Source organism: Schizosaccharomyces pombe, assembly GCF_000002945.2.
Source record: "Schizosaccharomyces pombe strain 972h- genome assembly, chromosome: I".
NCBI lineage: Eukaryota > Fungi > Ascomycota > Schizosaccharomycetes > Schizosaccharomycetales > Schizosaccharomycetaceae > Schizosaccharomyces > Schizosaccharomyces pombe.
This window is the reverse complement of record NC_003424.3, coordinates 4,147,489-4,165,906: the sequence shown is the minus strand read 5'-3', so window position 1 is coordinate 4,165,906 and position 18,418 is coordinate 4,147,489. Positions and strand designations below refer to the sequence as shown.

At 36.4% G+C, this 18,418-nt stretch overlaps 8 protein-coding genes, 10 long non-coding RNA genes and 1 other non-coding gene across 19 annotated transcripts; 8 read left to right on the top strand and 11 right to left on the bottom strand.

Annotated features, from left to right (window-relative positions):
- Window position 1: 1 nt before the first annotated feature.
- dia4 (serine--tRNA (Ser) ligase) lies at window positions 2–3,540 on the top strand. The gene is made up of 2 exons (NM_001019895.3): window positions 2–1,250; window positions 1,308–3,540. Exons 1-2 carry the CDS (start codon window positions 133–135, stop codon window positions 1,627–1,629), a joined length of 1,440 nt encoding a protein of 479 aa, NP_594466.2. The 5' UTR covers window positions 2–132; the 3' UTR covers window positions 1,630–3,540.
- SPOM_SPNCRNA.3859 lies at window positions 113–1,228 on the bottom strand. The gene has a single exon (NR_193222.1). It is a non-coding gene; the product is annotated as a non-coding RNA (long non-coding RNA).
- On the bottom strand, window positions 1,345–1,592 carry SPOM_SPNCRNA.3858. The gene has a single exon (NR_193221.1). It is a non-coding gene; the product is annotated as a non-coding RNA (long non-coding RNA).
- On the bottom strand, window positions 1,700–3,188 carry deg1 (tRNA-pseudouridine synthase). Its single transcript, NM_001019894.3, has one exon. The coding sequence runs from the start codon at window positions 3,105–3,107 to the stop codon at window positions 1,755–1,757; it is 1,353 nt and encodes a 450-aa protein (NP_594465.1). The 5' UTR covers window positions 3,108–3,188; the 3' UTR covers window positions 1,700–1,754.
- A 174-nt stretch (window positions 3,541–3,714) lies between the features above and the next one.
- SPOM_SPNCRNA.3857 lies at window positions 3,715–5,161 on the bottom strand. Its single transcript, NR_193220.1, has one exon. It is a non-coding gene; the product is annotated as a non-coding RNA (long non-coding RNA).
- On the top strand, window positions 3,755–5,309 carry mss51 (splicing suppressor Mss51). The gene has a single exon (NM_001019893.3). The coding sequence runs from the start codon at window positions 3,919–3,921 to the stop codon at window positions 5,053–5,055; it is 1,137 nt and encodes a 378-aa protein (NP_594464.1). The 5' UTR covers window positions 3,755–3,918; the 3' UTR covers window positions 5,056–5,309.
- On the bottom strand, window positions 5,284–8,056 carry psd2 (phosphatidylserine decarboxylase Psd2). Its single transcript, NM_001019892.3, has one exon. The coding sequence runs from the start codon at window positions 7,077–7,079 to the stop codon at window positions 5,529–5,531; it is 1,551 nt and encodes a 516-aa protein (NP_594463.1). The 5' UTR covers window positions 7,080–8,056; the 3' UTR covers window positions 5,284–5,528.
- SPOM_SPNCRNA.3856 lies at window positions 7,204–7,481 on the top strand. Its single transcript, NR_193219.1, has one exon. It is a non-coding gene; the product is annotated as a non-coding RNA (long non-coding RNA).
- Window positions 7,997–8,288, top strand: SPOM_SPNCRNA.3855. The gene has a single exon (NR_193218.1). It is a non-coding gene; the product is annotated as a non-coding RNA (long non-coding RNA).
- On the bottom strand, window positions 8,181–9,402 carry sds3 (Clr6 and Rpd3L histone deacetylase complex subunit Sds3). The gene has a single exon (NM_001019891.3). The coding sequence runs from the start codon at window positions 9,366–9,368 to the stop codon at window positions 8,565–8,567; it is 804 nt and encodes a 267-aa protein (NP_594462.1). The 5' UTR covers window positions 9,369–9,402; the 3' UTR covers window positions 8,181–8,564.
- Window positions 8,417–9,457, top strand: SPOM_SPNCRNA.3854. Its single transcript, NR_193217.1, has one exon. It is a non-coding gene; the product is annotated as a non-coding RNA (long non-coding RNA).
- Window positions 9,458–9,586: 129 nt separating this feature from the next.
- dap1 (cytochrome P450 regulator Dap1) lies at window positions 9,587–10,447 on the bottom strand. The gene has a single exon (NM_001019890.3). The coding sequence runs from the start codon at window positions 10,432–10,434 to the stop codon at window positions 9,934–9,936; it is 501 nt and encodes a 166-aa protein (NP_594461.1). The 5' UTR covers window positions 10,435–10,447; the 3' UTR covers window positions 9,587–9,933.
- Window positions 9,594–10,657, top strand: SPOM_SPNCRNA.3853. Its single transcript, NR_193216.1, has one exon. It is a non-coding gene; the product is annotated as a non-coding RNA (long non-coding RNA).
- Window positions 10,658–10,904: 247 nt separating this feature from the next.
- snoR69b lies at window positions 10,905–10,995 on the bottom strand. Its single transcript, NR_197121.1, has one exon. It is a non-coding gene; the product is annotated as a small nucleolar RNA snoR69b (small nucleolar RNA).
- Window positions 10,996–11,156: 161 nt separating this feature from the next.
- SPOM_SPNCRNA.965 lies at window positions 11,157–11,916 on the top strand. Its single transcript, NR_151358.1, has one exon. It is a non-coding gene; the product is annotated as a non-coding RNA (long non-coding RNA).
- SPOM_SPNCRNA.242 lies at window positions 11,213–11,547 on the bottom strand. Its single transcript, NR_150657.1, has one exon. It is a non-coding gene; the product is annotated as a non-coding RNA (long non-coding RNA).
- Window positions 11,917–12,009: 93 nt separating the features above from the next.
- Window positions 12,010–13,803, bottom strand: SPOM_SPNCRNA.3852. Its single transcript, NR_193215.1, has one exon. It is a non-coding gene; the product is annotated as a non-coding RNA (long non-coding RNA).
- kei1 (inositol phoshorylceramide synthase regulatory subunit Kei1) lies at window positions 12,909–15,899 on the top strand. Its single transcript, NM_001019889.3, has 2 exons — window positions 12,909–13,472; window positions 13,562–15,899. Exons 1-2 carry the CDS (start codon window positions 13,413–13,415, stop codon window positions 14,210–14,212), a joined length of 711 nt encoding a protein of 236 aa, NP_594460.1. The 5' UTR covers window positions 12,909–13,412; the 3' UTR covers window positions 14,213–15,899.
- Window positions 14,398–18,240, bottom strand: rpo41 (RNA polymerase Rpo41). The gene has a single exon (NM_001019888.3). It carries the CDS (start codon window positions 18,166–18,168, stop codon window positions 14,704–14,706), a length of 3,465 nt encoding a protein of 1,154 aa, NP_594459.2. The 5' UTR covers window positions 18,169–18,240; the 3' UTR covers window positions 14,398–14,703.
- Window positions 18,241–18,418: the final 178 nt, after the last annotated feature.

Here is an 18,418-nt window from a genome sequence, read left to right as displayed (position 1 = left end):
TAGCTACTCAAATGTTAAATATTTACTTTTGCTTACCTGAAGACAAAAGCAGTTTGTTGATGAAAAAATAAAATAAAGTATAGTTTGTTTTATAAAAACTTTACAAAAGTATACTGCCCAATCGAATTTCTGATGCGATTGACTAATCGTCGGTTTTCCACTTTCCTGGGAAATGCCCTCCCGTCCAAGAAAAAAGGCTTCATATTTATGAGTCAATTGTTGTATTTAAGGACATTTTCTACGCACACTAGTTATTTAAGAAGTTCTTGGCAGGCGATTTTGAATTACAAGTACATCTATCAGAATGCTGAAGCAGTACAAAGAAATTGTATTAATCGAAATTTGCAAGCTATAGCAGAGACAGTTCCCAAAATCAGATCACTAATTGATGAAAAGGAATCATTAAAGAATGAATTTTTTCCCTTACTCTCTCTAAAAAAGGAGATTACTCTCCAAATTGAACGATGTAGTGATCCGAATGAAAGAGGGAAACTAGTTAATGAAGCTAAGGGTTTAAAAAAGAAAACGGAAGAGTATAACAAAATTATTTCAAAGGTTACCAATGATTTATACCAGTATTGTCTGGCAGTTCCGAATACTACTTTGCCAACGGTACCTGTGGGTCCTGAAGATAAGGCCGTTGTTGTACAAAAAATAGGTAGTCCTTTAGTGAAAAAAACGGGTTCTTTGAAGGATCATTTACAGATTGCAAATGAAGGGATCAACCTAGAAGATGCTGCTCAAGCGAGTGGTCATTCGTTTTGCTATACAACGGGTGACATTGCTCTGTTAGAAATGGCTATAACAAACTATGCAATGGATTTTGCTATATCAAAAGGATGGTGTCCTGTCATTCCTCCTACGATTGTCCGCACCGATATAGCTCTAGCTTGTGGGTTTCAACCTCGTGATGAAGAAGGTCAGCAGATTTACGAGTTAGATTCCTATACTTCCCCCCTTGTAAGCTCTCCTAAACAGTGCCTTATTGGGACTGCGGAAATTAGTCTTGCAGCTCTTGGATTTAAGAAAACGTTTAATAATTTCACCGAACGGAAAGTTGTTGGAGTTTCTCGTGCCTATCGAAGAGAAGCGGGAGCTCGTGGAAAAGAAAACAGAGGTTTATACCGTTTACACGAGTTCACAAAAGTTGAATTATTCGCTTGGACTCATCCATCAAGGAGTTCTGAAATGTTCAATGAGATTGTTAATTTTCAAAAAGAGTTTGTAGAAACTTTAAAAATACCCGCAAGGTACATATCAAATCTAACAAAAATACCACTTTAATGATCTAATGCTAACGAATATAGAATTTTGAATATGCCAACTGCGGAATTGGGATCTTCGGCCTCTCAAAAATATGACATCGAAGCGTGGATGCCAGCGCGACAATCATACGGGGAGATAACTTCAGCATCTAATTGTCTTGAATACCAAGCTAGGCGTCTACTCACACGATATCGAAATGACAAAGACTCGGGTTTTGTTCACACACTGAACGGCACAGCAGCTGCCATCCCTAGGTTAATAATAGCTATCCTTGAAAATCACCAACAAGAGGATGGCACTGTTAAAGTTCCGGAAACCCTTGTCCCTTACATACACAAGGAATACCTTTTTAAAGCAAAATAATTTTAGTACATCATAAGTCTTACTTACAACTAATTATTTAAGAAGGTTATACTAAAATTGATAATATATTTTGGACCAAAATAAAATTAGCAATTAACCTAAAACCTGTTCTGTCATAAGACAATCTATTTAATATTTTCACTCTTCACGTCACTGTCTTTTAAACCTTTTTTACGTTTATATCTTTCATTGACGACCTCCACTGATTCCTGACGTTGTCTAGAAAGAATTGGGATGTACTTTTTTGTTCGCTTCAGCAATCCTTCACCAACGTTCATAGTACTGCTTGACTCTTCCGATTTGCCATATCTTTTTACATTATGATCTGCTATGTCAAGCATAAACGAAGCTATCTGCTCTCGAATACGTAGACTATGCCACTGATGATATATGGTTTCATATGTATGTTTAGCGATACGAGGAGCAGTCGTAGGACTATCCGTAGGTAGTGTCCATTCAATATTATCAAAGTCACAGTCGTACAAAATCAAAGGATACTCACTTGCCATATCATAAATTGGCTTAGTAGGGACCTTTTTAATATCCAAAAGATCATTGATGAGAGAGGCCGGCTCAAGCTTTTGACCAATTAAAAATAGAATGGCCATCATACATCGTACCTGATGCCATAAAAATGCAGTTCCTTGTAGGTCAAAAGCGTAAAGACCGGTACTGGGATCAATGCAAATAACCTTTGAACTGAGAATTCGACGGTGATAATTTGTAATTTGTTTAGAAGCATCTATTTTGCAAAAATTTCGAAAGTCATGCTCACCTAGATAAAGTGCTGCGGCTTCATTCATTCGATCAATGTCAAGAGAACCACCGGGATAATCCTTAGTAAACAAGTATTTATAATGACGCTGTTTACAGGAAAATCGAGCATCAAAGCCTTCTGGTGGAAATGCATAGCCAGTAATACGTATATCTGCGGGCAACAGGCGATTCAATACATCACAATATATGATAGGTCTTCTTTCTGAATGTCGTACATTTAATGATATAACCTGACCCATGGCTGAAACTCCCTTATCAGTACGTCCACATCGACTAAAGGAACATGATGAAGGATCAGTGATGAGATGAGCTCTCAACAGCGCTTCAAACACCTTTCCTTCAACAGTGGGCAAAGGAGTCGGTTCTAACTGGTAGGCAAGACCATTGTAATTCCAACCACAATAGGCAAATTTAAAAGCAACAAAAACTGTTTTTTCTAGTTGAAACGGTCTGACAGGTTTCAGTTTTGGAAGACTACTTGCGTCCTGAAGCGCATGTTGCAAAACTAGTTCTTGGCTCAGATGCTGGGGTTCTATTTCATTTCCATTATCCAATTTGTTTTTATTTTTAATTACTTCATTTTTCCCCTCAATTTCTTTATTGGGAAGTGAATTTGTATTTTTTTGCAATTTCCCGTCCAATTCTAAAATTCTGGATATTAGCTGGTCTCGAGACCATCCAGCATATTTGGAGGCGGGCATTCGAAGGATTTTAGAAAATTGAAAAATCTTGCCTGAATTATATTGCCAATTTAATTACTGCCTTTGACGAGGTCAGGTGGCAGACGAATAGGTTCGCAAGGCTCTGATAATTAATGACTTGCTTGTCATAAGAGGCAGACATTTTCGCAGTAAAGTTATAAATCATCTATGTAACATTGAGAATTTATCAGATATATTTTTAGTTGCTCATTAGTACAACAGCTTTGGGATTCTGTATGGTCAGTTTGCAGTCTTGTTGGGCCAGCTGGAACTGTTACTAAAATATTGAGTTCACTTTACATTACGAGCAATGAAAATTATAGAAGCTTAGATTAACACAGCTACTTTCGAGATGATTCGTATTCCTTATAGTTGCATTGTAGACTTCCAATAAAGAAAGTGCATTTCCCGTTATGCAATTGATTTACTAGATAGTTCTTTAATATCAACATTATTGAAAATCACCTCTTTGTTGAGTCAACTCAATACTTAATATTTTTTTAAAGAATAAAATTCGCTACTGAATGTCGGTTGCTAATGAACAAAGCAATTGCTTCTACGAACTAATTTGTTAATTTTTTTTACTAAGCATTTCAATAGTTTGCCTTGTTAACGTATTTTTTATGTTCCTTGACATTTTTAATTTTAGTTTCTTCGTCTGCTACTAAACACGTTCACCTAAATCAATACTTGTTAAATTTAGCTGCAACACCGACATAAAAATTTATTTCATTACCTATAGTTACATTGAAACCGGTAGAAGGTTGTTTTTTGGTTCAAGAGTGACGTTTCGCTTATATTTTTTTTACTTATGTCGTTTTTAAAAAATCTCTTCAAGAAGAAATCCCCAACTCATGAATTATTCCATCCTTTATCGCGTTCTCCCTTAACGGCTCTTCGCCGTCGCTCTGAGCATATCAAACAAGTCTATCGGTGTCCAATTTCGGGAAAGTCAGTGGAATATGAGTGTCCTGAATCTGGATTTCCTACTCATTGTAATAGAACTCATTGGGAACAGGACAAGATTCACCAATCCCTTATCCCAAAACTACGCCAAATTAATGAAGACTATCATGACTTAGCACGACCAAACCCTTTGCCGGAACTACTCAAACTTCCTGGACCCATGGAAGAAGATGAAGTAGTTTCTCTTCTGTCATGGGATTCATTCTTCTATACCCGCGATTTCCCAAAGTTCCAATCGTCTAGAACTGCTAGACATATTACTAGTTTATTAACATATCCCATGTCAATCGGCGCTATCCTTCACAAGAATTCTCCTTATAATTTAAAAAATGGGTTAACTCCCCAGGGTCTACAATCATTAACTGCTCTACGATATATGCTTCATCGTCCTTTGTCTGCTCAATCTACTGATCCCAGACCCACTAGAATTTTCGTTTTGGGTGCTACCAAAGAATGTTCATTACCACCATCAATTTGGTTACAAGGATTGAACTTTTTGTTCCCAGGTCGTTTATTTCAATTGCATTTTATCGGACCTGAAGTTGTTGTTCCTTCTAAGCAACCCAATTTGCCTTCCCCACTCAGCCTTCATTTTCATCAGGATTACTACCACAATTTGCATAGAGTTGGAGCCTTTGAGCCTTTTGACCCCTACTATGATACTTTTTTTCTTCCGATGCCTCTTATAAGTCATCCACTTTATTCTTCATCGTGGATTCCGACACTTCACGATTTGGTATCGACTCGTTGCTCTGTATGGCTCACAAGTCCTTCATCTCAAAGAACAACCAAAGATTTGGAAGTTCTTAATAATGTTTTGAAAGATTCAATTGAGCCCTTGTTATTGCCAACTGTTAATAAATTTGCCAGCTTAGGCTGGTCTGTTGATGATTCAAACCTTCATGAAGTTTATCACGCAAATCAAGAAGTATTTGGATTCAGAGCCCTTTATTATAATGTCCAAAATGTTTCCAAAGAGTAATTCTTGTCCGTTAAGTCGTCTACCATCTTCCAATTTCATATTCTAATCTAAAAGCAATCTATTAATGAATTTTAAGGTCCAAATTTTGGATTGTGAATAAACAAAATATTAGTATATATGTAATGATTATCAATTACGAATTTTGAAAAGAAGACATGCCACCTTATGTCAAAACAAGCTAACCATACTTATTTTTAAACATTTTCATTACTACTTTAAAGGTGTATCAATAAAATAAATTTATTGGGTGTCAATTCTTTAAATTGGAATGTAATTAAGTAAATAGTAACTATAATTATGGGTTTATAAACGCAATATCAATTTAAATAAAAAGAAGATCAAAAGCAAATGGGTTAATTTAATTAATTCATCACATACAAATGATTATTTAGAATACACACATTCTCATACTAACAATAACTTATATCAGGGATAATCCAGCGATTAATAAAAATTATCCCGATTTATCCTGTTTAGAGGGCCTCTCCAACACGAACATATTGGCCTTGATAAGTGGAAAACTCAAAGTCGGCAGGTGCTTCGAATACCAAAACAACGGTACTTCCGAGTTGAAACCCACCAACTTGTTCGCCACGACTAACTGGCATACCGTCTAAAACAGGAGAAGCGTTCTTGTAAACTGCTTCTTGAAACGTACCTAATGACTTCTTCCGTAAGACGAGGCGATTGGTAGATAAAGTAGGATCACAATTAATGACAATGCTACCCACATTGGTTGCACCTACAGGAATCATACTCATAAATCCATGTTCGTAACGACCCAATAATGCTACGCGTTCATTCAACACAAAAAGGTTGTGTAGTCTTCGCGCCAAAAATGGAGAAACACTAAAGAGTTCACCTGAAAAGTGACGCCTAGATTCAATAACCCAATCAGCAGGAGAGTGAAATCTATGATAGTCACCTGGTGCTAAGTAAATCACAGAGTAAAACAGCTTATTGCCAGGACGGATATTGTGCCAAGGTAATGAGTCAATGTCCGTAACGTCAGCTTCTTGTACCCAATCATCCCAGTTAGTTGGTTCGTGTTCAAGAATTGAAGCAGGAGCAGATTCAAAATCACTAGATGACTCACTCCTCAAGTCATCGTCACCTCCAAGGTTATTCAGATCGAAATTGCTTGAGGGAGAGAGTCGTTTTCCGCATGAGCTACGAACGGAATTTGAAATATCTTCAAAGGCAGAAAAGGGACAGAAATAATTTAAGGAATTACGAGAGTCATTAAGATAAAAATGCGGATGGTCAGTAAAAGCACAAAGAAGTGCTTCCTCGTCAGAATGTTCATCCACAACGGCAGCTGAAGCATCAGCTTTACGATAGCGGTTATTAGAATTTAAGGAAATTGAGTGTTGTTCAGCAAATTGCTCGTGCTTTTGAATAAGATCAGGAGTTATTTCATCCTCAAAGTTGACGACTAAAGGATTCGAACTTGATATACCTCCTAAAAGAGCTTCAAGAGAGTAAGAAAGACCTTTGACATGCTGAATTCGATTATTATCGACAACTCCCTGACAAACGATACGGCCATCTACCGGTGATACGACAGGAGAAACAGGATCAACGGGTCTAGTCTCTGGACGAAGCTCACGGCAAAAGAAATCTTGAAAATTACGGTAATGAGTCAAATCAGGATCCTTCAATTCGCTTAAATTGCATCCAAAAACCCAAGCATATAGTTTAAATCCGGGTGTACGCAAAAAAGTAGGTAAATGAGCTCTGTTAAATTGTCCCCAGACACGAGAAAGGCTCCTTAATGGAAGAGAGCTTAATAAATATACCTGCCAGGAACCATTAGGACGGACACTTATAGAAAGGCGCCCCAAGCGGCGACTCCTGCGAATGCGATGGATACGATTTGAGATCCATTTTAATCTCATGGAAACGCGTACGTTCATTCCATTTAGGGCCTTAACACCTTTCAAAGCGCCGACACCACCGAAGCCTCGAAGGTTAACTTTTGACCAACGAGGATGAAAACGACGAAATCTTTGACGAGGACGCATGTTTGATCGGTATAAATTTCCTTAGTTAGGTATGCTAAATCTAAAATTGAAAACTTGTAAAAAAAATATAAAAAGTACCTAGAAGTTTAAGTACCTTCGATGTCTATTTGGAAAATCCAGAGATGTGGAACTAAGCGAATAAATGTAGAGGTTGTGCTTCCAAGGAAAAATGTGAGTTTAAGTTTTAAAGTCAAGTCTTGTTGCAAACAAATAAAGGAATAGTAGACAAACAAAACTTCGCGGAAGACTTAAGCGAGGAACGGGATAAAGATATAAAAAGGAATATTTTCTTTTGCAAAAGGTTACCAAAAAGACAGAGTATAAGGGTGTTGATATACTCGTAGATTGTTGATGGATCGATTATTGCAAATGAAGAACAGAAGTTTATAAAATTCGTACTAAGGGTTTTAGTACATAAAACTTCTACAAACAATGATGTACAAGATTAAGATATGCTGTTAAGCTGGGGGAAGCGAAAAATATCAAGAAGCAAAGCAAATATTACAAACTTAAGAAATTAGCTGAAGTGTCTATTTCAAAAATGAACCGTTGTATAAATGAGTGAAATTGAAAGAAGGAAAGGCAATGAATAAAAGGAATGAATAAGCGATGATGGTACACAAACCACAAACAATGCACACAGTTTAGTTTCAACGAGAGAGAAAGAGAGGGGTTAAACAAAATGAGAAAAATAAGGAAGCGACAAAGAAAATTGTCTAGCTGATAAGATGGAGTAAAAGCGAAAGGTTATTAAAAAGAAAACTTAGGCAAAGTCCACATTAAACATGAATTTAATAAAGTTGAATAGGATACAGTTCAAAACTGCAACTTGGAAATAGTCAATCTGAAGATTGATTTGGAAAACTAACTACTTCCCTTGTTTTCCTTCAACTATTAAATCCTTCGTGAAGCGATAAATACTGCAAAATTGAATTTTATGTCGACTTTCTTGAATTGCTGATAAATTGGCTAAGGGCACAGCAATATTGTCAGTAGACTGAGAGATCTCCTTATGGGGGGATCGCGAGGAAACATGGGGTGGCGCGGGGTATCCTTTATAACGTGATATACAAGATACCAGTATATTGAATAGCGAACTTTAATTATTCTACAGATATGGACTATAAATAGATGAATGCGGTGCGTAAAAGCAGAAATGTGGGTTAGTCGATTTTGGATATATTTATTACAAATGAATTCAAGTTAAGGATCAACTAGATCAATCACTAGTATGTAATTAAGGACATTTATCCATTCTAAAACATATAACAAGCAAGTAAAAATACAGTAAGGATAATGGTAAACAAACGATAAACTTTTGAGAAAACGATATGTAAATTGAGGACTTGTTCTCAGTAAGCATTCCCTTGCAATATGAATTAAATCATTATTTCAGGTTAGAGGACATTAGGACAAATCATGATAACGATGAGTATCAAGGATTGTTCAACCAATCATCGAAATATTCATTTTTCATAAAGTAAGTTATTTCTTCTTAGCAAGTTCCTTTTTCAACAATTGTAAATCGGATTGAATGTCTTCCTCGGTAGCACCGCTTAAGCCCTTTTCCACGGCTTTTTCACGATCTCTTTCAGCACGCTCGGAGGCTCGGGGATCTCGTTCACGACCGTTCGTAGGGTTAGCGTTTGCCATAGAGAGAAGAGGAGAGAATAAAGAGGCTTCGGCTGAAGTAGGTTTCACGGAATTTACTGAGTTGCGAACGGCATTCTTCACGGATTGTGGGATAACTGCAGTTTCATCGGTGGGAAATAATAAGTAGTCATCAAAAAAATTTAAAGAAGGTAATTGTTGTGTATTTTGTTGATTTCCCGCATTACGACGATGCCGAAGCTTACGACGATCAATGAACTGAGAAGAGGCATCATGGAGCAGTAGGGTCGAGGATTCACTCCCAATGTCAAACATATCCTTTGCTTCGTAAATTTTTCTCTTTTTCTCATTCAAATGGGAAAGCACCATTTCTTTTAAAGTTTTACAACGATATTCGTACTCCTCCTTGGCTGCTTTCATCTCCACTTCGTATTCCTCTTGTGCCCGATTCACCAAAAACGTTCTCCAACGCTCTGCAATTTCCAATTCCTCATCTCTACTCCTTCTAAGTTCATCTGCCAAATCTAAAAGAGTTTTACAAGTTCCGTTACGAATAGATTCCAATTCAGCTTCCAGTTCTGCTTTTTTGGCTCGGAACTCACTAGCTGTAAGTGGATTGTTCAATAAAGGATCCAGTTCTTCTTTTTCATTGTCAAAGACTCTCGAAAGGACGTCCATGACGCTTTAACTCTTTTACCACCTATTTGTTCGTGACAAAACAATTTTGTCCTTCTTCCAGCTACTGACGAAGGATTTTAAGGGTAAGGGTAAGATTCTCCGAATACGAAATAAAGTTATCTAAACGAGAAAAGTTGTGCTAATAATTATCAGATGAACAACGGTTTACAATAATTCTTCAAAATGGATCATACATCTACTACCATTTATATATGTTACAACAAAATAGAAGACACAGATGGTTATTAAGTTTTCATTGTCAAAAAAAAACATGGAAATGACATACAATGTTTTTTAAAAGATGCTATCGTAACCTTATCAAGGCACCAAAATTACTGCTACAAGGACTTTTTTCAACATTGCTTAAGAGCCTCTATTTCATGCAAGATAATTTTTGAAAGCAATCATGCTTCTAGTAATTTCATAACACATCATCAAATGTACCCAAATACTACAGATTGATCCTTCGGACGCGGAACGTATACCACTTGTCCTAGATTATCCCAAAGAAAAGATCATAAACCCATAAGCATGAAAGAAGTCATAAAAAACAGGTTTGTCGCTATTAATTATGCGCAACTTTTTCTTCGGTTTCTGAAATAGTAGCTGCTGCTCTGGCCTCTCTGGGACTTATCAGCCTGCCAACAGCTTGATATTTTTGGTCAAAAAATGCTTTCCAATCGTTTAGAGCCTGCCTCTCCTCATCGTTTAAATCACTGCAATCATCCAATTCTTCTGCATCTGAATCAGGAATAAATTCATCGTCAAAACTATTTTTTGCTAAACCACGACTGGCATCATGACCGGCAAAAGCACTATAAGGGCCTTGTGGACCATAAAATTTTGATCCCATTGTAACGTTGTACACAGTTCCCTTGATAGCAAGAAAAACCAATGAATTTTTGGAGCCATTATATTCCTTCAGTTCTGCTGGAGTATAATCTCTCCATTCGGGCTGTTTTGGCTCTTCGCTTGCAATAAAAGATTTCTCATTCTTCCTTCTCCAGCGAGTGATTAGCAAATAAAGAAATAAGGTTACTATAAAAACAACTTGTGTAGATGCCATGGTGTTGGTTTATGGAAGAATCAACTGGTCGCATGATTCTCTCAAAACCTTCGCACTACCTGCTTAGAAGAATACGTACGATAGTTTTGTTACCATGGTACATTACTATATACGGACGGTTATAGAGAATATGTTTATTGCAGTCTCGTTTTCTGCACACATAAACTGTTTAAAAGGCACTGTAATAAAGCATAAGTTAAAAATTTTGGTTAGTTATGTAATTATATATCAATGATTATGTTGCTCATATATACGCACAGAATGGAACATAGCATATCTTATTTACTATGACAAGAATCTTACAAAAGGTTACAATACTCTTTATGCATGTATAGTCTGCGTAATGGTGTTTTGATTTATTCAACAAAGCGAGAAATCGTAGTCGCACGACATTTTTTTAGTAAAAAAAACAAAATTTCTCAACAGCATAGTTATCCAGGCATACACGAACAATGTTTAAACAAACTGCTGTTCAGAACTTGTTTCTCGTTTCACAACTATTGGTTCAAAGAGCTGGGTTTAATAGAATATTGAGCCTTCTGGCTCGTGTTCATCATGGTAGCAGCATGAGTCGAACGCATGCCTATATCATTTGAAATAGTATGCTTCCACTCGTACAAAATGCAAACCTTTCAAGACTATGATTAAAAGTGCTTTATATATAACTAGCAATATATCAGTATCATTACGATTTAAATTTATCCTTTTTTTAAACCAACTAGTTTACTTGCTTTGTGTGCTAGATTACCAACTAGTATCTCACTACTCTCCAACATTATTTCCGTTTCAGTAGAATTATCGATTGATATCAAAGTTTTATTTAAATATGGTAAAACAAGTCTTAGTTTATATCATCAAGCTAATCACGTTCATCCTATAAAGCTACCTAGCAACTACATTAATATGTTGTAGCCTACCGACTCACTGCAATTTCACAAAGTTGAAGAATGCAGTAAAGAGTACTAAGATGACTACATGCCAAAAGAGGCAATAGTCTTCGCACAATCATTGGCACTTGCAAACGTGGAAATTTCTTTTGCAAGCAATTTGACTTGTGTGCGTTGGGTAGGCTATAAACTAAGGAAAATGCAACCTTTATTATTTCCATCCGGTACTACGAAGCAGTCACATTAACCTAACCTGAAGCGAATGAACAGAATAAGAAAATTCTGATAATCTAACAGTCGTTATGGGATTAGTTACTAGAATTAAGCATTCGATTTAGCAAACAAGATCCCAACTATTCGGAATCGGCTCTCCTGAAATCCAAGGTCATTTTGCTACCATTAATTCTCTCGGTAAACCATTATGAATCAGAAATAACGCTCATGCTGATGGACTATAGAATATAGCAGCAAGCATTGTTCTACATAATCGAGGGTTTGTTTTTGTTAAAGAAGCTTATGTATTTGACTAGTAGTAGAAAGGAACCTTTTTATCTCCGTTAATAATAATTATTAAAGTAAACAAATACCATTAATCGAGTAAATAAATATACAAAATATACTTGAACGATCGGCTATTTACAGGAGCTGTAAGATTAAATTGAATATAAAATAATATTTCTTATGGAAAAATTGTTCGGCTAGTTTAGTGTAAATATTCACCGAAGGCTTATATACAGTGTCTATATGATGATGGTTGGTAATTTTTCTTGACAATTTGTTGTGTAAGTATGACTTGACTAGCCTAAGAAAATCGTTTGATTTTATTGACCATCTTACATATCCAAGTGTAATGAAATTTGCAGCTGTTGTCAAGCGGTAGATGTGAATGTATCGTAAGACCGGTAATTTTTAAAAAAAAAAAAAAAAAAAAAAAGAAGAAAAACAGGTCAGTCATTATTTCCTCCAATGTACAGTCATACCAAGAAATCATACAAGTGTTGCCCTTCTTCTTTGATGAATTATTTTGCCGAATAAAATCAATAAACACCGATGGTACAAGTAAACAAAGATTCGGCGAGGAAGTGAAGCCGATGAAGAGTGTAATTAAAGGACGGTAGTAGGTGATTGAGGGTTTTTTTATTATTGAAGAATTTTGGTAGTATAGCTTTATTTATTAAGATAAAAAAATTATTAATTCAAATTTAAAAACTTTTTGAAGCTGATAACGTTGTTTACTGTTTTTAGTCTACAAAATTAATCAATGTTTAATAGTATATGTAAACATCATCCACAGTCGTGAATCAAATCTCCAGTATTCTTTCATGAAATCAAAAAAAATATCTTACAAATAATTAAAAGAATATGCTGCTACACATTCAATGCTTTCTTGAATCCTTTAATAACACCGATCTATTACGTTTTTAGCCTACTCCAACCCAACCCCCGAAGTCACCAGATCATTTACTGTTGTTATATTCCTTTTCGTTATTTAGTTTAGCGCAGCAAACCGGATGTTGTATAAGCAATTTACGATGATTACCATTCTACTACCACATAAAAAGCAATGCCCTCGCTGTTTCTCTAATTGCCCGGTCCATCAACAAGCGATTAGCCCATTCTAGAAACGAAACAATCTTAACACTGAGGCTGGAGAAAAGTTTTAGAAAGTGTTGAATTTTCGATTTTTTACATTGTAATCCTATTCCTTTTCTCTTTCTCTTTTTCCCGCTTCACTTATTACACTTTAAAAGCCTACGCTAACAAGAAAGAGAAAAAGGGCGATAATCTCGTGTATTTGGGTTAAGTGCGTAGGTCTTTTCCTTTTAATAACTTTCTCTTTACGAAAGAAGTCTTAACTGGTATTCATAAACCTTTAATATTTCTCTGTGCCTGGCGTATGTTGGTTGCAGTTTCCGTTAATACTTGCGTAAAATATTTCTTCTAATTGTATCCGGTAAATCCCTTTCCTGTGTGTAGAACACCTAAAATCTTTCTGTTTCTCATTCCGTTATTTTTTTTAAAGCTCTCTTCTCTCTTTTCCTTATTGTCATTAACTGTTGAATTATTCGGTTTATTGTAAGCTTTCTCATTATGGCATTGTTTCGGCGTCCAAATTGGTCCGCTTTATTTGAAAAAATCTTTATTCAAAAGGTATGTCTATTTTTTCCAGCTTTTTTCGATGTTTTAATCATGTATTTGTCATTTGCTCTTTTCTATTTTGATTTGTACTAATTCATTAGTCTTTCCTCGGGTTTTGTAGTCTTCGTGTTGGTTGCGAGATTATCATATGGTTTGCTATCATCAACAAAGTTTCTGGTCTTTACGGCATTGTATCCCTTTTTCAAAACTCCGACGCGTCGCCATGGCAGGTTCTCATGTATGTATCATCGGTTTTGATGCTCATTCTTTTTTCTTGGTTGGCTATTCACATCCCCAAATCAAGCGTTCCTCATGCACTAATTCTCTTCTATGTGTATTTAATTGATTTTCTTTTGAACGTCCTCTTCACTGTTTTATTTGCACTTTCTTGGTTTTCGAAACTCGTTCAATCCGATTCTTCTAGTACTGAAGAATCAGCCGATTCCGATCCTTCACCAAGTTTGTTGTATCTATTTTTTCAGGCAGAGTCCATTCCCTCGTTGTTGCTTCTTATTTTCTTTGCCTCTCTTAAGTTTTATTTTGTTTTGATAACGCTTTCTTACTCTAATAAACTTATCGTTGATTCGGGAATTCGCCCGCAAAATCTTCCTCCTAATTTTTCTGGCCGGGTTACTCGCTTGCTAATGAAACCTTACATTATGGCTGCCAATCGTTCTTATTTACGCAATCACACAAAACGATTCACTGATAGTATCGAACTCGAACAACGACTCATGGATGAAGTCGTGTAATCATCTAAGAAGACATTCAGTCAGTGAAATTGTACTTTCTAGTGTTGTAAGAATTCTTTGTTCTTTGGTTTTGTTCATTCTTATTTTCATTTCATTTATTTCATTCGAGGTTGCTGGTTTCACCTTATCTTTAATTTCAGTTTCATACTAAAATTTAATACAAATCTACAATGGATAATTTTTTCGACATTAATTTGACAAGTACAAACGGATTTTATTGTGAGATTGTTTCAATCATTAAGTATTCTTCTTTGTAGAGCAAATTCTTCAAAGAACAAGCGTCACTAATCCAGTCATTAGACAGGAAATTTTGGTTTCCATACTTCACTAACCTGACTTGTTTCCTATCAAAACAAAAAGCTCCATGAAGTGAGGCAAAATGGTATCGGTATTCATGACAAAATTAAGTGTTTTTTTTAAGTATACAGGCTCAAATGTGAGCATAATATAGAATGTATTCCAAAAGATATAAATAAATCAACTTTTCAGCATTATGAGAAAAAATACTTACTCTCCAAAACTTTTTTTAAATCCAAAGCACCTCTCGCCGGCAGTGGCGGAAATTCCAAAGGAATATAAGATTTATTACCAAATTTAGCTTTCAAATCTTCATCATTAGCTTTGATCGCCTTCTTCGAAACTAAAAAACCTTTGTATCTCTCCTCAAACTCCTGTTTTAGCCTTTCCATAATGTTGTTTGAGTGCAACAACACAAATGCTTCGCGCAAAAGGCTATTCATTTGATCAACATCACAAGCGTGTGTCCAATAAGAGTCATGAACAGCAGCAAAGTTAATGTTTTGTTCGCTACATTTTAAACAAGTCATAAACATATGCGTTGCATCTAAAGAGTGAATAAAATTAGGAGGAAAAGCAGTGGCCTGTTTGTGTGGTTGTACTGTTGCTGTTCTATCTCTTTCTTCAATAAAGACAGTCTGTAAGTTGGTACGAATTTGGCGGGATTTGTAATTACGATATGGTTGTACTATAGGCAAATTTAGAAGCGTTGTCCACACTACTGGAGTAAGTTCATCCTTGATTCCTTCTTTTATGTAATCGGCTGGTAATGAGTGAGTAATTAGATTACAACAAGCGGATAGCCAATCTTGAATTTCATGAGCCTGCGTAAATAAAGAACGAAGAGCTTCAAAAACTTTTTTCGTCAAATAATTGGCGTAATCCGCAACCTTCAGCTTTTCCATTCCATCAATATTCTCCAGCTTTTCGGAAATTTGTTTGCGGGCTCCAACATACGTTACACCATAAACATTAGTCATAACCGTAGGCTTGACCACACTTCTGGTAACTTTGTCTTTTAAGAAATTAGCCATTTCGTCCCCTGCTTCGGCATCCTTTTTTAGAAACCCACGCACAATTTCTGCAACTGCCTCATAAACATCACTTGGGTGGTCACTTGGCCATAAATTTACTTGCTTAGCACCTTCAATGTCACCACCTAAAGCGGCATAATGTTGTAGACCGTTACAAGTTCCATCTTGCTGGATGGGTATATGGGAAATATAACTTTCATGATCACCAGAGCGTACTGCCTCTGCTATCTCAAAGCAGGCAGCAAGAGCTTGAAACGGATCATCAGCTTTTGACCACCATTTATTGCCGTCCAGAGGACGATCAGCAGAATCAAAAACTTCCTGCATATTGTCATCGACAAACGCCTGGCGGGTAGCAAAGTCTTTCTTGCTGATTCCGAAGAGGTTAGCAAGATGGACTTTTAGCCAATTTAATCCTTTTGGGCCTAACGGTTTACCCGTCGAAAACTCCAGCAAACCACGACAAACATCGTTGCTGACGTGATGCAAATGAGAACTTAGAGGATATGCACGACCGCGAAAATCTAAACTATGAGGAAAATAAAATTTTTCGTTTAAAAATGCTCGTGCAATCTCAAGTTTGTAGTTAAAGTCACATCTTTGAGAGTGAGCACCTGTTTTTAAGGCAGCAAGCTCTTTTCTTCTGGTATGCCAAATGACCTTATCACGAGGATTTATTGAATTTTTTGGATAAGGCGGCATATCGCATTTTACCTCTCTCGGAGGAATAGAAAGAAATTTTTCTCCAGAGTTCCAAATCCTAATTAGAACATTAAAAAGTCGTTGATTGATACGCCATGAAACTTTACCAAGGCTACTTACTGCCTTAAAGAGTTCATCAAGTTGTCCATTTTCTGAAGCCTTCATTAAGTAATCTACCTGCTCCAGTGCACCTTTTAAACGGACGAGCGGTTGGCGGCTATAATAATAACCACCATCAATCCAACTAGTCCAAGGCTTTGGCGTAACTAGCATAGGAAGCAATTGAGGATGTAGGTGCGGCTTCTCAATATCACGAGAAAGAAGCTTGTAAAATTCCACATGCGGAACAATCATCCCAACTTTCCTACCATTAGAATATTGGTACGTGTGGACAAACGCTGCAACTTCCTGTTTCAATATGCCGCCCGTGCTTAAATCCTTAGCTGTTACTTCAATTTTTGCAACACTTAACAAAAGACAAAGAGCGACTGAACCAACTTTCATGACTATTGCAGAAGGCCAACTATCAACACTTGGATTTAAAACAATATTATCCCTTGTATTTGAAAGACGTAAATTCTTCACCGCTTGTCGAAATTTTCGAGGATCGTTGAACAATTCTTTTAATCTTTTCTTATCCTTGTAGCTTTTATTTTTTTCTTGCCTTTGAATTTGTTCCGACAAAAATTCACGCTCAAAACTTCTACCTAATCCACCGAGTAACGTTGTAACACGAGCACCACGATCGTATCGAGGATTTGTAGACAATTGTGCTACTTCCATTATTGTTAGCGCTGCCAGCTTCTTGGAAGATAAAAGCTTTAAAAACGGGCCATAAATTAACCGGTCGTTTTTCTTATCCAAAGATTCATTTAATGCTAAATCGTCTATGAGGGAAATTTCCTCTTTGAACAATTGTTCAAGTTGTACATACCAACTATAGAACAAAGAGGAAACATTTTTCGGCACTTGCAGATTACCTCGATTTAAAACACTTTCATGTTCTGACTTCCAAACTTCAGCAGCTGATAGAATTGCGCTTTTTTCTAAAAGCTTCTGTCTAGCGAGGTTGAATGTATCACCTTGATTTCCAAACTCTAAAGAAACTTCATCGATCGGCAAATCTATGGATTCAGTCAGTAGACTAGAGAGTGAACTTCTAAGGGCATTTAAGTTTGCACTTTTTGTTACAGTAGTCTCGACGTCTGGTTGCTTTTCTTTCAGGGAAGAGTCACCATTTTGATCTTTACCATTTTCACTTTCTCCAACAATTGTAGAATTAGTGATTCCAAGCAATTGCAATTGAGAAGGAGTAAAATTATTTATAGGTATGTTAAGTTGATCCATAATAAGTTTCACCTCTTCGGGCGAAAAAACTGACTCATGCATTAAGATATCTATAACTTTACCGTTTGCTGAACGCCAATTGTGAATTAGTTCGTGTAATACGGGTAATCCAAGTTGGCGCTGAGTCGGATTAAGTGATGCTTGGCAAAGTAGAGCATACGTTAAAGAATCTCCATTCAGTCTTGCCTGTTGCAATAGTTCTTTTGCATTTGACAGGACATCAGTCAACTCGAAAGATCCACGCTGAATGATTTCACGGATATATAAATTAATCATTGGTAACAGTATTTTATCACCTTTGTTATGATCAATAAAACTTTTAAGGAGCTGCTTAGACCGTAAAAAATCACCATTGTAGACGCACGCCTCAAATAAACTAGCAGTCCCAGACTTGTAACTCAAGTCTATTATGAAATCCTTTCCAATTTTACTTTTAAGTTCATTCTTATAAGGCTCGTACGCTTCAATGGGCATATAATCAGTATGCAAGCGCTGTGTTTGAAAAAATCGAAGGCCACATAATCCACGTCGTATGTGCGAACGACTCAAGTATGTTTGAATCTTTCTTCGCAGCATGACAAAGCAACCAACAACTTTTATGGATTAGGAACGCCGATTAAAGCGATGTTTACAATTGTTGTTGGCTACGGGAATATGATTATGGTGGAGAAACATTTTGGGTGAACTTTGTCTTAGCAGATTCTCTGAGTAACAGTCCGTTACCTGTGTTTAATGTAAATAATGGAACAAAGTTAATAAAAAGGCAGATGTGATTATATTCCTAATCAGAAAAAACCATTAAACTAGTGCTGGAAATCAAATTTGG